This window comes from Leopardus geoffroyi, chromosome B4 (genome assembly GCF_018350155.1).
Source record: "Leopardus geoffroyi isolate Oge1 chromosome B4, O.geoffroyi_Oge1_pat1.0, whole genome shotgun sequence".
In the NCBI taxonomy this organism is placed as follows: Eukaryota; Metazoa; Chordata; class Mammalia; order Carnivora; family Felidae; genus Leopardus; species Leopardus geoffroyi.
The window spans coordinates 42,356,446-42,377,249 of record NC_059341.1 but is presented as its reverse complement, the minus strand read 5'-3'; the positions used below and the strand labels follow the sequence as shown (position 1 = coordinate 42,377,249).

General features: G+C 39.1%; 1 protein-coding gene across 5 annotated transcripts in view; it reads left to right on the top strand.

Moving 5' to 3' along the window:
* The window catches only part of CLEC4A (C-type lectin domain family 4 member A), a 40,941-nt gene extending 27,324 nt beyond the window's left edge, over positions 1-13,617 (top strand). For all 5 annotated transcript variants that reach the window (XM_045466626.1, XM_045466625.1, XM_045466624.1 and 2 more), the window contains 3 exons: positions 9,204-9,355; positions 10,917-11,032; positions 12,064-13,617. In XM_045466626.1, coding sequence (XP_045322582.1) covers positions 9,204-9,355; positions 10,917-11,032; positions 12,064-12,211 — 416 coding nt within the window. In that variant the 3' untranslated portion in view covers positions 12,212-13,617. The remainder of the gene's footprint in view (positions 1-9,203; positions 9,356-10,916; positions 11,033-12,063) is intronic.
* The last annotated feature ends 7,187 nt before the right edge of the window (positions 13,618-20,804 follow it).

Genomic DNA, 20,804 nt, shown 5'->3' with positions numbered 1-20,804 from the left:
CGCCTAGTTTGTCTTTTCCTATCATTGGAATTACAGTTAGTAGGTAGTCTTTTCACTGGAATTACAGTTGGTAGGTTTTCTTTGCTTAGCTTATTTTATTTTATTATTTTATCATTTAAATATTTTTGTTGAAGTATAATTAACATACACTGTTATATTAGTTTCAGGTGTATAACATATTGATTCGACAATTCTATATATTGATGCTCACCTTGATAAGTATAGTCACCATCTGTCACCGTACAATGTTATTACAATGTTATTGGCTGTATTCCCTATGCTGTACTTTTCATCTCCAGGACTTATTTATTTTATAATTGGAAGTTTGTACCTCTTAATCCCCTTTACCTATTTCATCCGTTCCTCCGGTAACCTCCATCTGGCTACCACCAGTTTGTTCTCTGCATTTAAGAGTCCGTTTATTTTTTGGTTTTGGTTGGTTTGTTGCTCATTTGTTTTGTTTTTTAGGTTCTACAAAGTGAAATTTTATGGTATTTGTCTTTTTCTGTCTGCCTTGTTTCACATAGTGTAATACTCTCTAGGTCCATCTGTATCAAACAGTAGGATTTCCCTCTTTCTCATGACTGAATAATATTACATTGTATATAAATATCGCAGCTTCTTTATCCACTCATCTATCAATGGACACTAAGGTTGCTTCTGTTTCTTGGCTACTGTAAAAAATACTGCAATAAACATAGAGGTACATATATCTTTTCGATTTTGTGTTTTTGGTTTTTTGGGGGGGTATATAGTATGGAATTATTGGATTATGTGATTATTTTTAATTTTTTGAGGAGCCTCCATACTGTTTTCCACAGTGGCTATACCAACTTACATTCCTACCAACTATGCATGAGGATTCCGTTGTTTCCACCTCCTAGCCAACACTTGTTTGATTCCACGTCTCTGATTCTAGCCATTCTGACTGGTGTGAGGTAATATTTGATTGTGGTTTTGATTTGCATTTCCCTGATAATTAATGGTATTGAACATCTTTTCATGTGTCTCTTGGTCATCTGTATGTCTTCCTTGGAAAAACATTCAGGTCCTCTGCCCATTTTTAATAGGATTATTTGGTTTCTTGGGTGTTGAGTTGTTTAAGTTCTTTATATATTTTGGATGTCAATCCCTTATTGGATATATCATTTGCAAATATCTTCTCCCATTCACTAGGTTGCCTTTTTTTTTTTTTTTTTTTTAATGGTTTCCTTTTCTGTGAAAAGCTTTTTATTTCAACATAGTCCCAATAGTTCATTTTTGCTTTTGTTTTCATTCTCCGAGGAGGTATATCATAAATATGTTGCTAAAGCCGATGTCCAAGAGATTACTGCTTATGTTTTCTTTTAGGAGTTTTATGGTTTTAAGTCTCAGATTTAGGTCTTTATCCATTTTGACTTTATTTTTGTGTATGGTGAGAAAGTGGTCTAGTTTCACTCTTTTGCATGTAGCTGTCCGGTATTCCCCACACCATTTATTGAAAAGACTGTCTTTTTTCCATTTTATATTCTTGCCTCCCTTGTCGTAGATTAATTGACCATGTAACTTTGGGTTTATTTCTGGGCTTTCTATACTGTTCCCTTGACTGATGGGTCTATTTTTGTGCCAGTACCATACTGTTTTTATTACAAAAGGTTTGTAGTATATCTGGAAATCTGAAATTGTGATACCTCCAGCTTCGTTCTTTCTCAGCATTGGTTTGGTTATTCCAAGTCTTTGTGGCTCCATACAAATCTTAGGATTATTTGTTCAGTTTTGTGAAAAATGCTGTTGTTATTTTGATAGGAATTGCATTGAATCTGTAGATTCCTTTGGGTAGTATGGACATTTTAATGATATTAATTCTTCTGATTCATGAGCATAGTATATCTTTCCATCTGTGTCATCTTCATTTCTTTCATCGACATCTTATAGTTTTCAGAGTATAGGTTTTTTACCCCTCTGGTTAAATTTATTCCTAGGTAATTTATTGTCTTTGGTGCAATTATAAATGGGATTATTGTCCTATTTTTCTTTCAGTTACTTTGTTATTAGTGGGTAGAAATACAACAGTATGTATAATATAATATATTAATTTGTATCCTTTAACTTTAATGAATTTATTTATCAGTTCTGATTTTTTTGGTGGAGTCTTTAGGACTTTCTATACATAGTATCATATCAGCTGCAAATAGTGAGGGTTTTACTTCTTTTGTTAACAATCTGGATGCCTTTTATTTCTTTTCCTGTCTGGTTGTTGCAGCTAGGATTTCCAGCCTATATTGAATAAAAGTGGTGAGAGTGGACATCCTTGTCTTGTTACTGATCTTATAAGAAAAACTGTCAGTTTTTCATCATTGATTATGTTGTTAGCTGTGGGTTTGTCATATATGATCTTCATTATTATTATTGTTATTTTTAAATATAATTTATTGACAACTTGGTCTCCATACAACACCCAGTGCTCATCCCAACAAGTGCCCTCCTCCATGCCCATCACCCACTTTCCCCTCTCCTCCACCCCCCATCAACCCTCAGTTTGTTCTCAGTATCCAAGAGTCTCTTATGGTTTGCCTCTCTTCCTCTCTGTAACTTCCCCCCCCCCTTCCCCTCCCCCATGGTCTTCTGTTAAGTTCTCAAGATCCACCTATGAGTGAAAACATACAGTATCTGTCTTTCTCTGAGGTTCCTCAAAAAATTAAAAATTGATCTTTGTTATTTTGAGATATGTTCCCTGTAAACCCCTTTTGTTAAGAGTTTTTGTTATGAACAAATGTTATATTTTGTCAAATACTTTTTCTGCATCTATTGAGATGATCATATGGTTTTTCATCCTTCTTATTAATGTCATGTATCACATTGATTGACTTGCTAATATTGAACCACCCTTGCTTCCCTGGGATAAGTCCCACTTGATTGTGGTGAATGAACCTTTTAATTTAATGTTGAAATCAGTTTTCTAATATTCTGTTGAGGTTTTGCATCTGTGTTCATCCAAGATATTGGCCAATAGTGTTTTTTTTTTTTTTTTTAAGGTAGTACCTTTATCTGGTTTTGATATCAGAGTAATGCTGGCCTTGTAGCATGAATTTGGAAGTTTTCCTTTCTCTTCTAAGTTTTGGAATAGTTTGGAAGAATACACATTAACTTTTCTTTAAGTGTTTGTGGGAATTTACCTATAAAGCCATCTGATCCTGGACTTTTTTTTCTTCAGACTTTTTGGTTGCCAGTTCAATTTTGTTATTAATAATTGGTCTGTTCAAATTTTCTATTTCTTCCTTGTTCAGTTTTGAAAGATGGTATGTTTCTAGGAATTCATCCATTTCTAGGTTGTCCAGTCCTTTGTTGGTCTACATTTTTTTATACATTCTCTTATAATTCTTTGTATTTCTGTGATTTTGATAATTTCTCATCCTTTATTTCTTTAAAGAAAAAATTTTTTTTCAATGTTTATTTATTTTTGAGAGAGAGACACACACATACATTGTGAGCAGGGAAGGGCAGAGCGAGGGAGACACAGAATCTGAAGCAGGGTCCAGGCTCCAAGCTGTCAGCACAGAGCCCGATGTCGGGTTTGAACCGCAAGATCATGACCTGAGCCGAAGTTGGATGCTTAACCAACTGAGACACCAGGTGTCCCTCTCATCCTTTACTTCTGATTTTATTTATTTGAATCCTCTCTCTTTTTTTTGGGAAGGCTGGCTGAAGGTTTATCAGTTGTGTTCATCTTTTCAAATAACCAGTTCTTGGTTTCATTGATCTTTTCTATTTCTTTAGTTTCTATTTCCTTCCTTCTACCAGCATTGGGCTTTATTTGTTCTTCTTTTATTTGTTCGTTTAGGTGAAAAGTTAGGTTATTTGAGATTTTTCTTGTTTTTTTGAAGTAGGTCAATATCACTATAAACTTCCCTCTTAGAACTGCTTTTGCTGCATCCCAAAGATTTTGGACTGTTGTGTTTTCATTTTCATTTGTCTTCTTGCATTTTTAAATTTCCTCTTTGATTTCTTGGTTGGCCCATTCATTATGTAGTAGCACGTTGTTTAGCTTTCACATGTTTGTGCTTTTTCTGGTTTTTTGTTCTTGTAATTTCTTTTTTTTTTTTTTTTTTTTAAATTTTTTTTTCAACGTTTATTTATTTTTGGGACAGAGAGAGACAGAGCATGAACGGGGGAGGGGCAGAGAGAGAGGGAGACACAGAATCGGAAACAGGCTCCAGGCTCTGAGCCATCAGCCCAGAGCCCGACGCGGGGCTCGAACTCACGGACGGCGAGATCGTGACCTGGCTGAAGTCGGACGCTTAACCGACTGCGCCACCCAGGCGCCCCTTGTTCTTGTAATTTCTTGTAATCTTTAGTTTTATACTGTTGTGGTTGGAAAAGATGCTTTAGTCTTCTGAAATATATTGAGTTTTGTTCTGTGATCTATCCTGGAGAATGCTTCATGCGCACTTGGAAAGAATGTGTGTTCTGCTGTTTTTGGATGAATATTCTGTATATATCTACTAGATCCATCTGGTCTAATGTCATTTAAAACCAGTGTCTTATCCTCTCACTTCTCCATGCTTGTGATGCCCCTACCATTTGTGGCTAGTTGTGCCAAGGGGTTGGTTCCCAACCATGTCTCTGCCCCTCCTACACTTTTTGATGTGGCCCTCTCTCTATGACTAGTTGTGGAAGATCTATTCTGTCAGTCTTCAGGTCATTTTCAGAGTTGGTTGTATAGAGATAGTTGTTACCTTGGTGTGTCGATGGGCAAGGTGAGCTCAGGATGCTCCTACTCGTCCATCTTACTATTTTCCATTTTTCTGTTACTGATTTCTAGTTTAATAAGCCTTGTTGTCTGAGAGCAGACACTGTATGATTTCTATTCTTTTCAGTTTGTTAAGGTATATGGTCTGTCTTGATGAATGTCTATGTGAACCTAGAAAGAATGTGTATTCTGTTGTTGTCAGAGTAGTCAGTAGATGTCAGTCCTATATGGTTTACTGATATTGTTGTTGACTTCAACTACATTCTTACTGATTTTGTGCATCCTGGATCTGACCACTTCTGATAGAGGAGTACTTAAGTCTCTAACTGTGGTAATGGATATGTATTGAAGTTCTATTTTGTTTCTCTTTTTGATGCTGTGTTGTTAGGTGCATACACATTAAACGATGTTATGACCTCTTGAAGAATTGACCCCTTTATCATTATGCAATGACCATCTTTATATCTGGTAACTTTACTTGCTGTGCACCCCGCACTGTCTGCAATTAATACAGCTACTCCTGCTTTCTTTTGTTCAGTATACCTTTCACTACCCATTTACTTAAAAAAAATTTTTTTTTTAATTTATATTTATTTATTTTTGAGAGACAGAGAGAGACAGAGCACAAGTGGGGGAGGGCAGAGAGAAAAGGAGACACAGAATCCAAAGCAGGCTCCAGGCTCCCAGCTGACAGCACAGAGCCCGAGACAGGGCTCGAACTCATGAACAGTGAGATCATGACATGAGCCGAAGTCGGACACTCAACTGACTGAGCCACCCAGGTGCCCCACACTACCCATTTACTTTTAATATACACATGTCTTTATATTCTCCTCCTAAAGTTTTAATGTGGGTTTCTTGTAGACAACATATAGTTGAGTCTGGTTTTTTTGGATCCGCTCTGATAATCTTTGTGTTTTAATTCGTGAATTTAGACCACTGACATCCCAAGTGATTATTAATATGGTTGTATCAATATTTATCATATTTCTATTGTTTTCTATATCTTGCCCTTGTTCTTTGTTCCTTTTTTGTCTTTCACTCTTCTGTGGTTTTGAGAATTTGATATGATTCCATTTTCATTGCATTCTTAGCATATCAATTATACTTCTTTTTTACTGGTTGCTCTAAAGTTTGCAATATACTTATCAACTAATCCAAGTCCACTTTCAAATAACTATACAACTCCATACACAGTGAGAGTATCTTAAAATAGCAAAATGATCCTAATTCCTCCCTCCTGTCTCTTGTATTAATACTCTCACTTATTTCACTTACATCTTTGTATACATAATCTTATACATTGTTGCCATTATTATTTTGAACAAATGAAAGATCAATTATGAATATAGATCAGGGGTGCCCGGGTGGCTCAGTCATTTGAGTGTCCGACTCTTAATTGTGCTTTAGGTTATGATCCAGGGGTGTGGGATTGACCTCTACATTGGTCTCCATGCTGAGCGTGGAGCCTGCTTGGGATTCTCTCTCTCTGCCCCCTCTCCCCTGCTTGCACACATGCTCTCTCTCTCTCAAAAAAAAAAAAAAAAAAAAAAAGAATAAAGATCAATTAAGAATATAAGAAATATGTTTTTATTTTACCTTCACTTATTCTTTTTTTGATGCTCTTACTTTCTTTATATAGGTCCAGGTTTCTGACCTATAATATTTTTCTTCCCCCTAAAGAACTTCTTTTAACATTGCAAGTTCTACTGGCAACAATTTCCCTCAATTTTTATTTGTCCAAAAAGTCCCTATTTCATCTTCACCTTTGATGGTTAATTTTGCAGGATAAGAATTAGGGTGATAGTTTTTTGTCTCTGAACACTTTAAATATTTCACTACATTCTCTTCTTGTATCCGTGGTTTTGGAGAAGTCTGATGTAATTTCTATTTTGCTTCTCTGTAGATGTGTTTACCCCTTCTAGCTTTTTAAAGGATTTTTTCTTTATCTTTGATATTCTTTGGTTTGAATATGATATATCTTAGGTGTAGTTTTCTTTGGCATTTATCCTGCTTGGTGTGCTCTGAGCTTTTTTGAATCTGTGGTTTGGTATCTGTCATTAATTTGGGAGAAATTCTCAAATGTTATTGCTTCAATATTTCTTCTGTTCTTTTCTCTTTTTATTGTTCTGCTATTCCCATCATGCACATATTAACGTTTTTTGTAGCTGTCCCACATTTCTTGGATATTCTGTTTGTTTCCCCCCTCCCAGTTCTTTTCCTTTTTTTTAGTTTTGGAGACTTCTATTGAGACACCCTCATGCTCAGATTTTTTTCTGCAGCTGTGTCCAGTCTAATAATGAGCTCACTAAAGACAGTCTGCCTTCCTTTCTTCTTTTTTTTTTTTTTTAATTTTTTAAAATGTTTATTTTTGAGAGAGAGAGAGCGCGCATGCGTGTGCATGAGTCGGGGAGGGGCAGAGAGAGAGAGGGAGACACAGAATTCAAAGCAGGCTCCAGGCTCTGAGCTGTCATCCCAGAGCCCGATGTGGGGCTTGAACTCACGAACCACGAGATCATGACCTGAGCCAAAGTCAGAGGCTTAACTGACTGAGCCACCAAGGCGTCCCATTTCTTTTTTTTTTTTTAAGTGTATTTATTTATTTTGATAGAGCAAGTGGGGAGTGGGGGAGGGGGGGAGAGAGAGAGAGAGAGAGAGAGAAAGAGAGAGAGAGAGAGAGAGAGAGAGAGAGAATATCCCAAGCAGGCTCTGTGCTGCCAGTGCAGAGCTGAGGCTTGGTCTCATAATCTGTGAAATCATGACCTGAGCAGAAATCAAGAGTCGGACGCTTAACGGACTGAGCCACCCAGGCGTCCTAGACATTCTTTGTTTCTGTTACAGCATCTATCATGTTTCCTTTTGTTTCTTAGAATTTCCATCTGTCTGATTACATAGTTCATCTCTTCTTGTATGCTGTCTACTTTGTTCATGAGAGCCCTTAACATATTAATCATTGTTGTTTTAAATTTCTGTTCTGATAATTCCAATATCCTGCTACATCCGAGTCTGGCTCTGATGCTTGCTTTGTCTCTTCAAACTGGGGCGCTTCAAATTGCTATGCTTCTAGCAATTCCCCATTTACACCTCAGGTTTCCCTACCCTGCAACTGGTTCCCACAGAAATTTTGGCTCCTGGGTTTCTGCTTCAGTAAGTTGTGATCCTCTGTATCTGCCTGCCTCCATAATTTTAAGAGCAGTGGCTTTGCTTGTGAGGAGTTGTTGATTTGTGGTTTGTTCAGCTTTTTACTTCTTAGGTTGGTATGGTAACTTCCAAGATTCTTGCGTGCCAGCCTGGAAAAGGGAAGTGTATTTATTTATTTGCTTTTGTCTGTTTTGGCTCTGTTATTTGCTTGAGTAATTTCTATATTTCAATTCTGTCTTTCAATTCCCTGATTTTTCTGTCTTCTCTGCTTTTGAGCCCAGCCACCGAACTTTTTATTTTGGTTATTGTATTTGTTAGTTATAAAAATTTGTTTGTTCTCCTTTATATCTCTAATTTGTTGGCTGAGATTTTCTTTCTTTCTTTTTGGAGAGAGAGAGAGTACATTGGGGGCAGGTCAGAAGAGAGAGAGAGAGAGAGAGAGAGAGAGAGAGAGAGAGAGAATCTTAAGCAGGCTCCACACTCAGTGCTGAGCCCGATGCGTGGCTCAATCCTACGACCATGAGATCATGACCTGAGCTGACATCCAGAATCAGACCCTGAACCAACTGAGCCACCCAGGTGCCCCTGTTGGCTGAGATTTTCTATTTCTTTTCTGAGGCATTGTTTTGTTTTGTTTGTTTTTTTTAATTTGGTCCAAACATGTTTGTACTTTCTTGTTGAGCCATTTTTGTCATGGTTTCTTTAAAATATCTGTCAGATAATAATAGTATTTCTGTTCTCTTGATATTGGCATGTATTTATTTTCTTTTTAAAAATTAACTTTGAGGGGCGCCTGGGTGGCTCAGTCGGTTGAGCGTCCGACTTCGGCTCACGCCACGATCTCGCGGTCCGTGAGTTCGAGCCCCGCGTGGGGCTCTGGGCTGACTGCCCAGAGCCTGGAGCCTGTTTCCCATTCTGTGTCTCCCTCTCTCTCTGCCCCTCCCCCGTTCATGCTCTGTCTCTCTCTGTCTCAAAAATAAATAAACGTTAAAAAAAAAAATTAACTTTGAGAACTTGTAATTCATGGTACGGTGGGCGATTTTCCACTGAAACCTGGACGTTTGGTATAGTAGTCTGGCTCTTATTTAAGACCTCTGTTTTAGCTGGCTTTTCCAGACACCACTCTGGCAAGGGAAGGGGGGCCCTGCCTTGTTACTGCCTGGTACGGGTAGACTTGATCCCCTTGATACCTGGTGGGTGGCTCCTTTTCACCTCTGGATGAAGATGCAAGTTCCAGTTTCCATGGGGTCTTCCTTGGTCCTTAATTTTAATAATACACACACTTAAAATTTTCCTTTTATATTGGACATCTATGGCCTTTCTGTCAATACAGGGAAAGATTGGAGCTGCTGCCCAAAGGGTTGGAAGCCATTCAGTTCCAACTGCTACTTTATTTCTGATACAATGAGAAATTGGACGGAGAGTGAGAAGAACTGCTCAGCAATGAAGGCTCACCTGCTGGTGGTCAACACCAAGGACGAGCAGGTGCTTTCTAATAGATGGTGGAACCAGGAGTCCCATCTGGTTGTTGTTTACCTCTCTTGTCTCAGAAGGAGGCTTTCACTGTTTTGGGATATTGGTGGTGTGGCAGAAGGCTTTTAGTATAATTGATAAGAAAGGCTATACCTAAGCCATTACGTGCTGCACCTTCTTCCTGTTTCCATAAAACGAATCTCTCCCCAAATAAATTGGGGCATTTAAAATATAATATGTGGGGGCGCCTGGGTGGCCCAGTCGGTTAAGCATCCGACTTCAGCCAGGTCACGATCTCACGGTCCGTGAGTTCGAGCCCCACGTCGGGCTCTGGGCTGATGGCTCAGAGCCTGGAGCCTGTTTCCGATTCTGTGTCTCCCTCTCTCTCTGCCCCTCCCCCGTTCATGCTCTGTCTCTCTGTCCCAAAAATAAATAAACGTTGAAAAAAAATTAAAAAAAAAATAATATGTGGGCTTGGAGTGGAAGAATGAAAATGTCTTAGCCTGAAATACTAGTTTATTCTTTCAACCTGTAAATATTTTAAATTAAAATTTTTTTTTCAATGTTTATTTATTTTTGGGACAGAGAGAGACAGAGCATGAACGGGGGAGGGGCAGAGAGAGAGGGAGACACAGAATCGGAAACAGGCTCCAGGCTCTGAGCCATCAGCCCAGAGCCTGACGCGGGGCTCGAACTCACGGACCACGAGATCGTGACCTGGCTGAAGTCGGACGCTTAACCGACTGCGCCACCCAGGCGCCCCTCAACCTGTAAATATTTTAGAAAGTATTAACTATTTCATGGAGAAGGGGTATTATATCAAATAGAGAAACAGAGTTCGGTCATGAAGAGTCACGGTCAACAATCAGAAATGAATGAAGTTGAAGAAGTTATGAAAGGAGAATGATTTAATCTGCAAAAATTTTCTAATGCATGATTTTGAAGAACACTACTTAAGTGGAGAAGGGAAGTGAATCTGAGATGAGAATTCATTATGATCGTGGATCGAAATGGCTTCCATTTATATTGAACATCACTATGTTCTAAATGTTTATATCCCCACCAAACTTCATATGGTGAAATCTTAACCCCCTGAGATGGTGGTATTTGGAGGTAGGGTCTTTGAGAGGGGTTTAGGTAATGAGGGTGGAACCCTCATGAATGGAATTCATGTTCTTATAAAATAGTTCCCTTGCCCCTTCTGTCGTGTGGATACACAGTGAGAAAAAGCTGTCTATGGATGAGGAGGAGGGCCTCTACCTGACCTTGCTAGTACCCTCATCTGCGGTTTCCAACCTCCAGAATTGTGAGAAGGAAATTTCTGTGGTTTATAAGCTACCCAATCTGGGGTATGTTGTTATAGCAGCCTGAGCAGACCAAGATAAACATCATGGTCACAAGTGTTATCTTTGATCTTGTACTGCTCAGCCAGAGAAGACTGCGGCTCCTGGGCAGGGGCCCCATGTGGCTCTTCCTGGATCCTTTCTTTTTCTTGTCTTCTAAGGCTACTGTAAAGAACTTAGTTCTACCTGAATACTTTAAAGGCTATAACTCCTTTCTTTTCTTCCCTTAGGATTTTATCATCCAGACCGTGGATAGGTCTCCTGCTTATTATATAGGGCTGTCAGACCCAAAGGGAAAAAGAGATTGGCAATGGGTTGATCAGACACCCTACAATGAAAGTGTCACGTGAGTACAGAATTCGATACAGGAATCCCGGGCCCTGGATCATGCACGGATTTTAGAATGTTCCAACTATTAGCTATGAAAATAAAAAAGCTCACTCTTAACTCTTGGGCACTAGGTTTAAATAATTTTATTTATTATCTCATACATAGTCATCACAAGAACTCTGTGAGGCACACGTTATTATTTTTCCCACCGTAGATTTGAGGAAATTGAGTTTAGAGAGTTTAGACAGCTCAACGAAGGTTATCCAACAGTGGCGACAGTGATCCTCAAATCCAGCTCTATTTGACATCAAAGTCTGCACTTTTAACTACTGCATTATATCTCTAAATATAACACAAATTTACGTCAGTTAAGGTCGTGGCCAGTTATTGATTTAATATTTCTCATAAAACAAATAAGCTAAATTGTGATACTTATAATATCTCATATTCATGTAGGTCTTTTAAAACTCTTAAATCCTTTAGTGCATTTTAGGATAATACTACCTTTGATCCTCATATCATAAAGGAATATGACTCTGGTCTCTCTTTTTTAGATACGGAAATCAGGAAAATGAAATTATACGTCCAAGATAACAGGGATGTTAGCAGATTTAGGGATTTTAACTAGTTCTTCAGACACCAAAAGCAATATATATTTAAAAAAAGGAAACACACTACAGTGATATTTGGGACTGGGATGAAATCTTTTTTTTTTTTTTTTTTTTTTCTTCATCATTTAAGGTAGCTTATGGACTGGTAGTCCCCTGGGAACAGGACATAATGGTGGACAAATAGAAGGGCTATCTGCTAGGAGAACGTTTAATGCAATGAAATGACACAATATTGGGTGATGCACGCACCGTTTCTGAGGGAAAGGCCAGAGTTTCAGGCGGAGGAGAAACTGCATGAGAAATGGAGAAGGAATGATTTGGGCATATCCATCCTTGACATCCACACCGTTCAACCTCAGCCCCCTTCCTCACTGTCTCTAACCCTTTTCAAAGCCCTGTGTGGAGAAACAACCTCATCCATTTTTTTCCCTTTCAGATTTTGGCACTCAAGTGAACCCAGTAATCTTAATGAGCGTTGTGTTATATTACATTTTCGTCTTCAACCGAGAGAATGGGGCTGGAATGATGTTCCTTGTAAGGAACGTCACAAGTCACTTTGCAAGATGATGAAGATCTACTTATGAATGGGACATTCTGCATGAACATGTGGTTGAATTGGAACCCACCATTGCAGAGATAGCTAATTTGCTCTTTTTATTCATGTGTGAATCTTGTGGAAGGAAGCTCCATAGAAGTTTTCCATAGGCTGTCACCTTTTCCATTTATGAGAGAATCAGTATACACATTCATTCATTTCTTCCTTCTCCATGTGCAGAGATCATATTTCTGCAGACAGATGGAGGAAGCATGAGCCTCCTTTCCTAATTTTGAGGAGTTAGGCATTGACGTAATTATATATGATATTGGTATAATTATATGATGGGGTTCCTCTCTCTGTCTGGATTTTTTTTTTTTTCCACGAGAGTGATCAAAAGCAGAATAATCCCAACTATTACTTTCCATTTCTCTCAGACATTTATCAGCTTTAACTGAAGCATGTTATGTGCCAGTTGGAATATGATACACATCAATGGAACTTAGTTTCTGGCTTTGGCCCAGTAGACCATTTGGGATTCTTAGCATTCTCTGCTCATTCTTGGACTGTCACTTAACATCAGGGTGCACTCAGAGGGAAATCCAAAACTGAACATTAGAGATTTAGAAGTTATTATTAGTGAGTTGACATAGATGTATAATCATTAGGTATTCTGATAGTTTTTTTTTTTTTTCCCTTAAGTTTTATAGTTTCTGTGTGTAGATTGCCACTCAAAATGGCTCCTGGTTTATTTGTATTCCCCTTTGCACTGAATTCTTACAGATCATTTTATTTCAACTACAACATACAATAGATTTATAATGAAGCCTGTTATTCATTGCTTTCATATGCTAATTATAATTGATCATAGTAAAGCTGATTCTAGCCATGGCTATCGAAGTATGACTTCTTGAGATTATGCCCCGATTATCTTGATACAACTGAGTAATTACATTTGCCACTCATTTCCTGACTGTATCTAAAAAGGAGTTGTTTTTATACAGGTCTGATCTTATCCATAGTATGTAGAACTTACCAGTTTACTCCTCGGAGAGCAACTTACAATCATGGAAGAATTCCAGGGAAGCTTTATTGACAAAGAGTTTTCCTCACTATTATTTCAATAATAAGGGGTTGGAACGAAGAGCAAAAAGAACCACTTTACGAAATGCTTTTGATTTTCAGAATAGAGGGTGTGCTTGAACTGGAGTGCAAGGAGAGTGGTGACATTAGTCATTGCTGGAACTTTCTCTGATCTCCACCTTATATCTTATGAATGTGGTTCAGATCCTATTTTCTTTAAATTTCCATAAAACACCACTAAATCAAGATTGTGGGTAACAGAGTTTATGTAAGATTTGTGTTTAAAGAGTGATATTAAAGTGAAGAGGCATCCAGCTGACTTCAAATCAGTGGACAGAATTTTGAAAAATAAAGTTGCTTTAAGCCACTAAAGTTTTGGGCTGGTTTATTATTTAGCAATGTATACCTGAAACACCTGTGAATTATATTGCGGATTTGAACCAGATTCTGCAAAATAATGAAACATATTCAATCACATTGCTCTCTCTGAAAAGATTGACAGTTTTTGGGCTTTTTTTGTGGGTTTTTTGAGGGAGAATATCTCGAGAACTGGTGGGCACTGCCTTTTTTTGCTGTGACTCGCAGCCATTCTGTGCTTCTAGTAACCCACCCTCAAACTCGAGCCATTTGTGAAAGCAATTTTTAAAAAATTTTTTAAATGATTATTTATTTTTGAGAGAGGGAGAGAGAGAGACAGAGTGTGAGCAGGGGAGGGTCAGAGAGAGAGAGGGAAACACAGAATCTGGAACAGGCTCCAGGCTTTGAGCTGTCAGCACAGAGTCTGACACGGGGCTCAAACCCACCAACTAGAAGATCATTACCTGAGCTGAAGTCAGATGTTTAACTGACTGAGCCACCCAGGTGCCCCAAAAGATTGACAGTTTTATTTTTATTATTTTTAAAAAAAAAATTTTTTTTTTTCAACGTTTATTTATTTTTGGGACAGAGAGAGACAGAGCATGAACGGGGGAGGGGCAGAGAGAGAGGGAGACACAGAATCGGAAACAGGCTCCAGGCTCTGAGCCATCAGCCCAGAGCCTGACGCGGGGCTCGAACTCACGGACCGCAAGATCGTGACCTGGCTGAAGTCGGACGCTTAACCGACTGCGCCACCCAGGCGCCCCAAGATTGACAGTTTTAAAGTGAGAGTAGGTTAATTTTATCATTAAGTGAATAAAATGCAAAATTAAAGTGTTTGTTTTTTATACAATTTAATTCTTACTCTTGTGTTGTAGGCATATTATATTACATCAGAGGTATGTGGTTCTTAAAGTTCAATATATTAAGTGTGCATATATAATTTTTTTCAAATATTAAGTATGAGCAAACAAAAATTGTTTTCAGACCACTATTCTAGAAGATGGATTTGAAAATGCTTGATTGGGGGCGCCTGGGTGGCTCAGTCGGTTAAGCGTCTGACTTCAGCCCAGGTCACGATCTCACAGTCTGTGAGTTCGAGCCCCGCGTCCAGGCTCGGAGCTTGGAGGCTGCTTCCGATTCTGTGTCTCCCTCTTTTTCCGCCCCTCCCCTGCTCACACTCTGTCTCTCTCTCTCTCAAAAATAAATAAACATTAAAAAAATTTTTTTTAAAAAGAAAATGCTTGATTGAAGTTTAGGTAAGTGTTCCATCTGAGGTAAAAGAAAAAGAAAAATACAAGCTACAAACAAAACTATTTGAAGAAAGTTGTGTTTATGTTGGTTTATTAAGAAGATACATTTAAGCCTATGAATGAAATATACTTAGAATTTTAGTATCTATATTCATTTTTATGTTGCTATTAAAAACAAACATATGAATAAATAAATCTACCAACACCTAAAGCCCTTTTAGTCAACCTGCCACTTAGTAAATGGAAAAGGAAGCAGAAGCTGTGGAATATTCAGTACTGGGGAAAATACTTTTGCTCAGTGGAGTTAAAATGATCAGCCTGGATGATTTTTCTGAAGCTGGGCATCTGCTGACACATGACAAACCCTTCTGAGCCTGTTAATATTCATTTTGTCTTGATGATAATACTGAACCATGAATTAATAATAGTTTTGTCTTTGCCAATATGGAAATCATCAATGGTACCCACTTTGTCAGAGATGAATTCAGTGACTCGGGCAGGGAAAAAATAATGTCACGATTCAAATGTATTAAGCCATATGTTCAGTATGTGTTTAATTAAATCAACCACATTTTCTCTACACAATGGAATGCTCTGCATTAGTTAAAATTGTTGCGGGGCGCCTGGGTGGCTTGGTCGGTTAAGCGTCTGACTTCGGCTCAGGTCATGATCTCACGGTCCGTGAGTTCGAGCCCCGCGTCGGGCTCTGTGCTGACAGCTCAGAGCCTGGAGCCTGTTTCAGATTCTGTGTCTCCCTCTCTCTCTGCTCCTCCCCTGTTCATGCTCTGTCTCTCTCTGTCTCAAAAATAAATAAATGTTAAAAAAAAAATTAAAAAAAAAATTGTTGCAAATTGAAGTACATAATAAAGAACCAGTAGCTAGGACTGTGGTGCATATTGTTGGTCTATTTATACATTTTTCCTTAGAAGCAAAACTTTGATTTTCTTTACAGAGAGTCATTTTCTTTCATGCAGCCCAGGTGACCTCACTTTCAGCTCTGTGAATGGATACTGATTAACTCAAGGCAATCAAAATAATCACCCTAGTGGTTGGTTTAGGAATAGGCACACATTGTTCTCCAATGAATCCGGGAGCGAATCTCCCTCTCCCAAAGAATGTGAACAGAGAAGTGTGTAGCCTGCCTGCTACTAATAGTCATTCTATCACCATGTGGGGAACTAGCTTTAGAATGACAGAAACACCATGGGGTAGGACAATGGAAAGAATCTGGTTTCTTTTTTTTTTTTTAATAGATCTTTAAATTTTTTTTTTTTCAACGTTTATTTATTTTTGGGACAGAGAGAGACAGAGCATGAACGGGGGAGGGGCAGAGAGAGAGGGAGACACAGAATCGGAAACAGGCTCCAGGCTCTGAGCCATCAGCCCAGAGCCTGATGCGGGGCTCGAACTCACGGACCGCGAGATCGTGACCTGGCTGAAGTTGGACGCTTAACTGACTGCGCCACCCAGGCGCCCCAAGAATCTGGTTTCTTAAGGGTATTGTTGAGCCACTGAATCAGCTATTCCTGAAGCATATTCTACTCTGAATTTTTAATCAAAACTAATAAGTTTTCTAATTTAAGTCTGACTGAGTCATGACCGATATAAAATAGTATATTAAAAAAAATTTTTTTTTAACGTTTATTTATTTTTTTTTTTAATTTTTTTTTTCAATGTTTATTTATTTTTGGGACAGAGAGAGACAGAGCATGAACAGGGGAGGGGCAGAGAGAGAGGGAGACACAGAATCGGAAACAGGCTCCAGGCTCTGAGCCATCAGCCCAGAGCCCGACGCGGGGCTGGAACTCACGGACCGCAAGATCGTGACCTGGCTGAAGTCGGACGCTTAACCGACTGCGCCACCCAGGCGCCCCAACGTTTATTTATTTTTGAGACAGAGAGAGACAGAGCATGAACAGGGGAGGGGCAGAGAGAGAGGGAGACACAGAATCGGAAACAGGCTCCAGGCTCTGAGCTGTCAGCACAGAGCCCGACGCGGGGCTCGAACTCACGGACCATGAGATCGTGACCTGAGCCGAAGTCGGACGCTCAACCGACTGAGCCACCCAGGCGCCCCTAAAATAGTATATTTTTAATTGACCTAACTTTATTGGGATTCAGTCGTCTAAGGAAAGAAGCTAACATTTTTAGAGCACAGTTCCATGAGTTTTGTTTTAGATTCCATTTATGAGTAGAATCACATGGTATTTGCCTTTCTCACTCTGACTTATTTCACCTAGCATAATACCTTCTAGGTCCATCCATGTGGTCTCAAATGGTATGATCTCATTTTTTTTAATGGCTGCATAATATTCCAGCGTGTGTGTATACCACATTGTCCTTATCCATTCATCTATCAATGGGCAGTTGGGCTGCTTCCATAATGTGGCTATCGTAAACAATGCTGCAGTAAGCATAGGGGTGCGTATATCCCTTCAAATTAGTGTTTTCGTTTTCTTCGGCTAAATACTTTGTGGTGGAATTACTGGATCATATGATATTTCTGAGTTTAAAATTATTGAGGAACTGGCATACTTTTTTCCACAGTGGCTGTAGGAATTTACATTTCCACCAACAGTGCATGAGTGTTCCTTTTTCTCCACATTCTCATCAACACTTGTTATTTCCTGTCTTGTCGAGTCCAGCCATTCTGAGAGGTGTAAGGTGGTATCTCATTGTGGTTTTGATTTGCATTTCCCTGCTGATGAGTGATGTTGAACATCTTTTGATGTGTCTGTTGGCCAAGGGAAATTAATTTTCAATAGAAAGATGCAATTTTGGGGGTGCCTGGGTAGCTCAGTTGGTTGAGCGTCTGACTATTTCGGCTCAAAAATTTAAAAAAAAATTTTTTATAAGTATATAATTTGAGGCGCCTGAATGGCTTGGTCGGTTGGGCCTCCTACTTTGGCTTGGGTCATGATCTCGCAGTTTGAGAGTTCAAGCCCCACATCCAGCTTACTGCTTGCTGTCAGCTCTGAGCTCAATTCGGATCCTCTGTTCCTCTTTGTCTCTGCCCCCCTCCCTTGCTTGCTCTCTCAAAAATAAATAAACCTTTAAAAAAATAAAAAGTATGCAATTTTTGTTACTGCATTTATGAAAAAATTCTTTATTTTCTAATTTTTTAAAGTTTATTTATTTTGAGAGAGAGAGAGAGAGAGAGCACGCATGTGAGTAGGGGAGAGGCAGAGAGAGAGGGAAAGAGAGGGAGAGAGAGAATCCCCAGCAACTGACAATGCAGAGCCTGCAGGGCTTGAACTCATGAACAGTGAGATCATCACTTGAACTGAGAACAGTGAGATCATCACCTGAGCTGAAACCAAGAGTCCGATGCTTAATTGGCTGAGCCACCCAGGCGCCCCTATGAAAAAATTCTTTACGTGGATCTGAAGTTTTCATCAGAACTTCAAATGGGTTAGTGGCCCAGAAGAGTTTTATCGTTGTTTATCTGGTTGATTTCAACTTCCCAACATCTTATCTTCACGACTACAGTCCTCTGATAAGGGCTAAAGAAAAACAAAATCATTGAAGGTTACACAAATAAACTGTTCTCCTTCTGGTAATGGGAAACTATTTTGTTGTAGACCAACCCTTGTAACAACAACAACAATAACAACACTAGCAAGAGGAAGTTGGTTTCAAAGCATTGGGGAGCTATCATGGCACTGAAGATTTGAGGCACATGAAGGTAACAACATAACCATGAACAGTGATGGATCCATGTTCATGGATCCGTGAACAGTGATCAGCCAGTCTTTCTCTAATTTCTTGGAATTAGGTAATCCCTAGAATCTTGATGTAATCCCAAAGGATCATCTGAAGAATGACTTATATGAAATTTCTTATCATCCAGTGTTATTATAGGAAACAACAATAATAATCCCTTGAGTTGAAAATAATGAGATGCTATATATTTGGTATTGTGAGTCTGTAGACCAAAAATATCTTAAACACATTTGTGTGGGAAAATATCGGAGTCTAAATATCTCTTAGAAGGTAGTGCTTGGGGCGCCTGGGTGGCGCAGTCGGTTAAGCGTCCGACTTCAGCCAGGTCACGATCTCGCGCTCCGTGAGTTCGAGCCCCGCGTCGGGCTCTGGGCTGACGGCTCAGAGCCTGGAGCCTGTTTCTGATTCTGTGTCTCCCTCTCTCTCTGCCCCTCCCCCGTTCATGCTCTGTCTCACTCTGTCCCAAAAATAAATAAACGTTGAAAAAAAAAATTAAAAAAAAAAAAAAGAAGGTAGTGCTTGCCTCCACCTATTGATTAAGTTGTCTTTATCTAAATTCTTAAACAGGAGAATCAAACTGGGTCTGCTTAGTTCAATCATGGACAGTAATTTTCAAAAGGGCAACACAGTGCTGCTTTCTTAAAAGCATTTGTTTCAAATTGCTGATTCACTCCTGATGTCCCCTTCAAAAGAGTTCAAGTCAAAAGGACAATATGCATTTTGACTCTAATAGTATGTGATTTTATTTTCAATCCGTACAAGTTATTACCTTTTCCATTGCTGGTTTTTGCATGACTCCCTTATTAGACTCAAATATCCCATATTTGTCTGTACATCTGACCTGAACCTACCACAAGTCTCCTTTTGATCTAATCTCCCATTCTCCCTATTAATTTTTTATTTTGTTTTTTATTTTGATCCTGTTTGCCTTTGCTCATATCATCTCAGCGCTCTATTCAAAGTCTTGCTACTGTAATCTAGAAATGTATAAGGAATGAAAAGAACAAAAGAAAATGGAACACAGGGCTGCCAGTGGTCAACAGCAGAAAGTGACTTAGGGAGGACATACTGGAGATGAGCAATGAGCAAATAGGTCTTTAAATTGATTTTCCTATATATAAAGTTTACAAATTTTCTTTGGACCATCTCATACCTTGGGTTTGTGTTTCTTGATCTCTGAGGGGAACTAGAGGCAGATGCATATGTTTTATAACCACTTCTCCTTCCCCTCTTATGACTTGTTGTATCTCTCTAACCAGCCCCAGGGAGAATTTTCTGGGCTTTTACTACTGTTCTCAATATCTATTTTATCATTCACTGTAACTATGCCATCACTTTAAAAGCTTGTTGAGTACAGTATGCCCCTATTCACATTAGGATTTTTTTTTTTTTTTTTGTATTCAAGACTGCTCACTTGAGAATGTGGAGATATTTGTGATATTAATAAAGAGAAAGGTCTACATTCTAGAGACTGTAGGTTTTGAAGGATCCCCAAGCTCCTGAGTAATTAGAAGAAATTAATGAAGGCTGTCTTTGATGTTATACCACTTCAAGCTCCCCCTTACCTACTCAGGGAGATAATAAAAGATGACTAACCTTGGGGCGCCTGGGTGGCTCAGTCGGTTGAGCGTCTGACTTCGGCTCAGGTCATGATCTCACAGTTTGTGGGTTCGAGCCCCGCATCAGGCTCTGTGCTGACCGCTTGCTCAGAGCCTGGAGCCTGCTTCAGATTCTGTGTCTCCTTCTCTCTCTGCCCCTCCCCTGCTCACGCTTTGTCTCACTCTGTTTCTCAAAAATAAATCAATGTAAAAAAAAAAAATTAAAAAAAAAAAAGATGACTAACCTATGCCCAATATTGGTCTTGATGCAATAAGAATGTTTCATCGCTTTGCAGATAGATTCCAGAATCTTCCACTTTGCAATCATATTCCTGAGCAATGTCTATAGATCTTTATGTAATTTCTATATCAACCCTTATTATTATTATTATTATTTAAAAAAAATTTTTTTTTTCAACGTTTATTTATTTTTGGGACAGAGAGAGACAGAGCATGAATGGGGGAGGGGCAGAGAGAGAGGGAGACACAGAATCGGAAACAGGCTCCAGGCTCTGAGCCATCAGCCCAGAGCCTGACGCGGGGCTCGAACTCCCGGACCGTGAGATCGTGACCTGGCTGAAGTCGGATGCTTAACCGACTGCGCCACCCAGGCGCCCCTATTAACCCT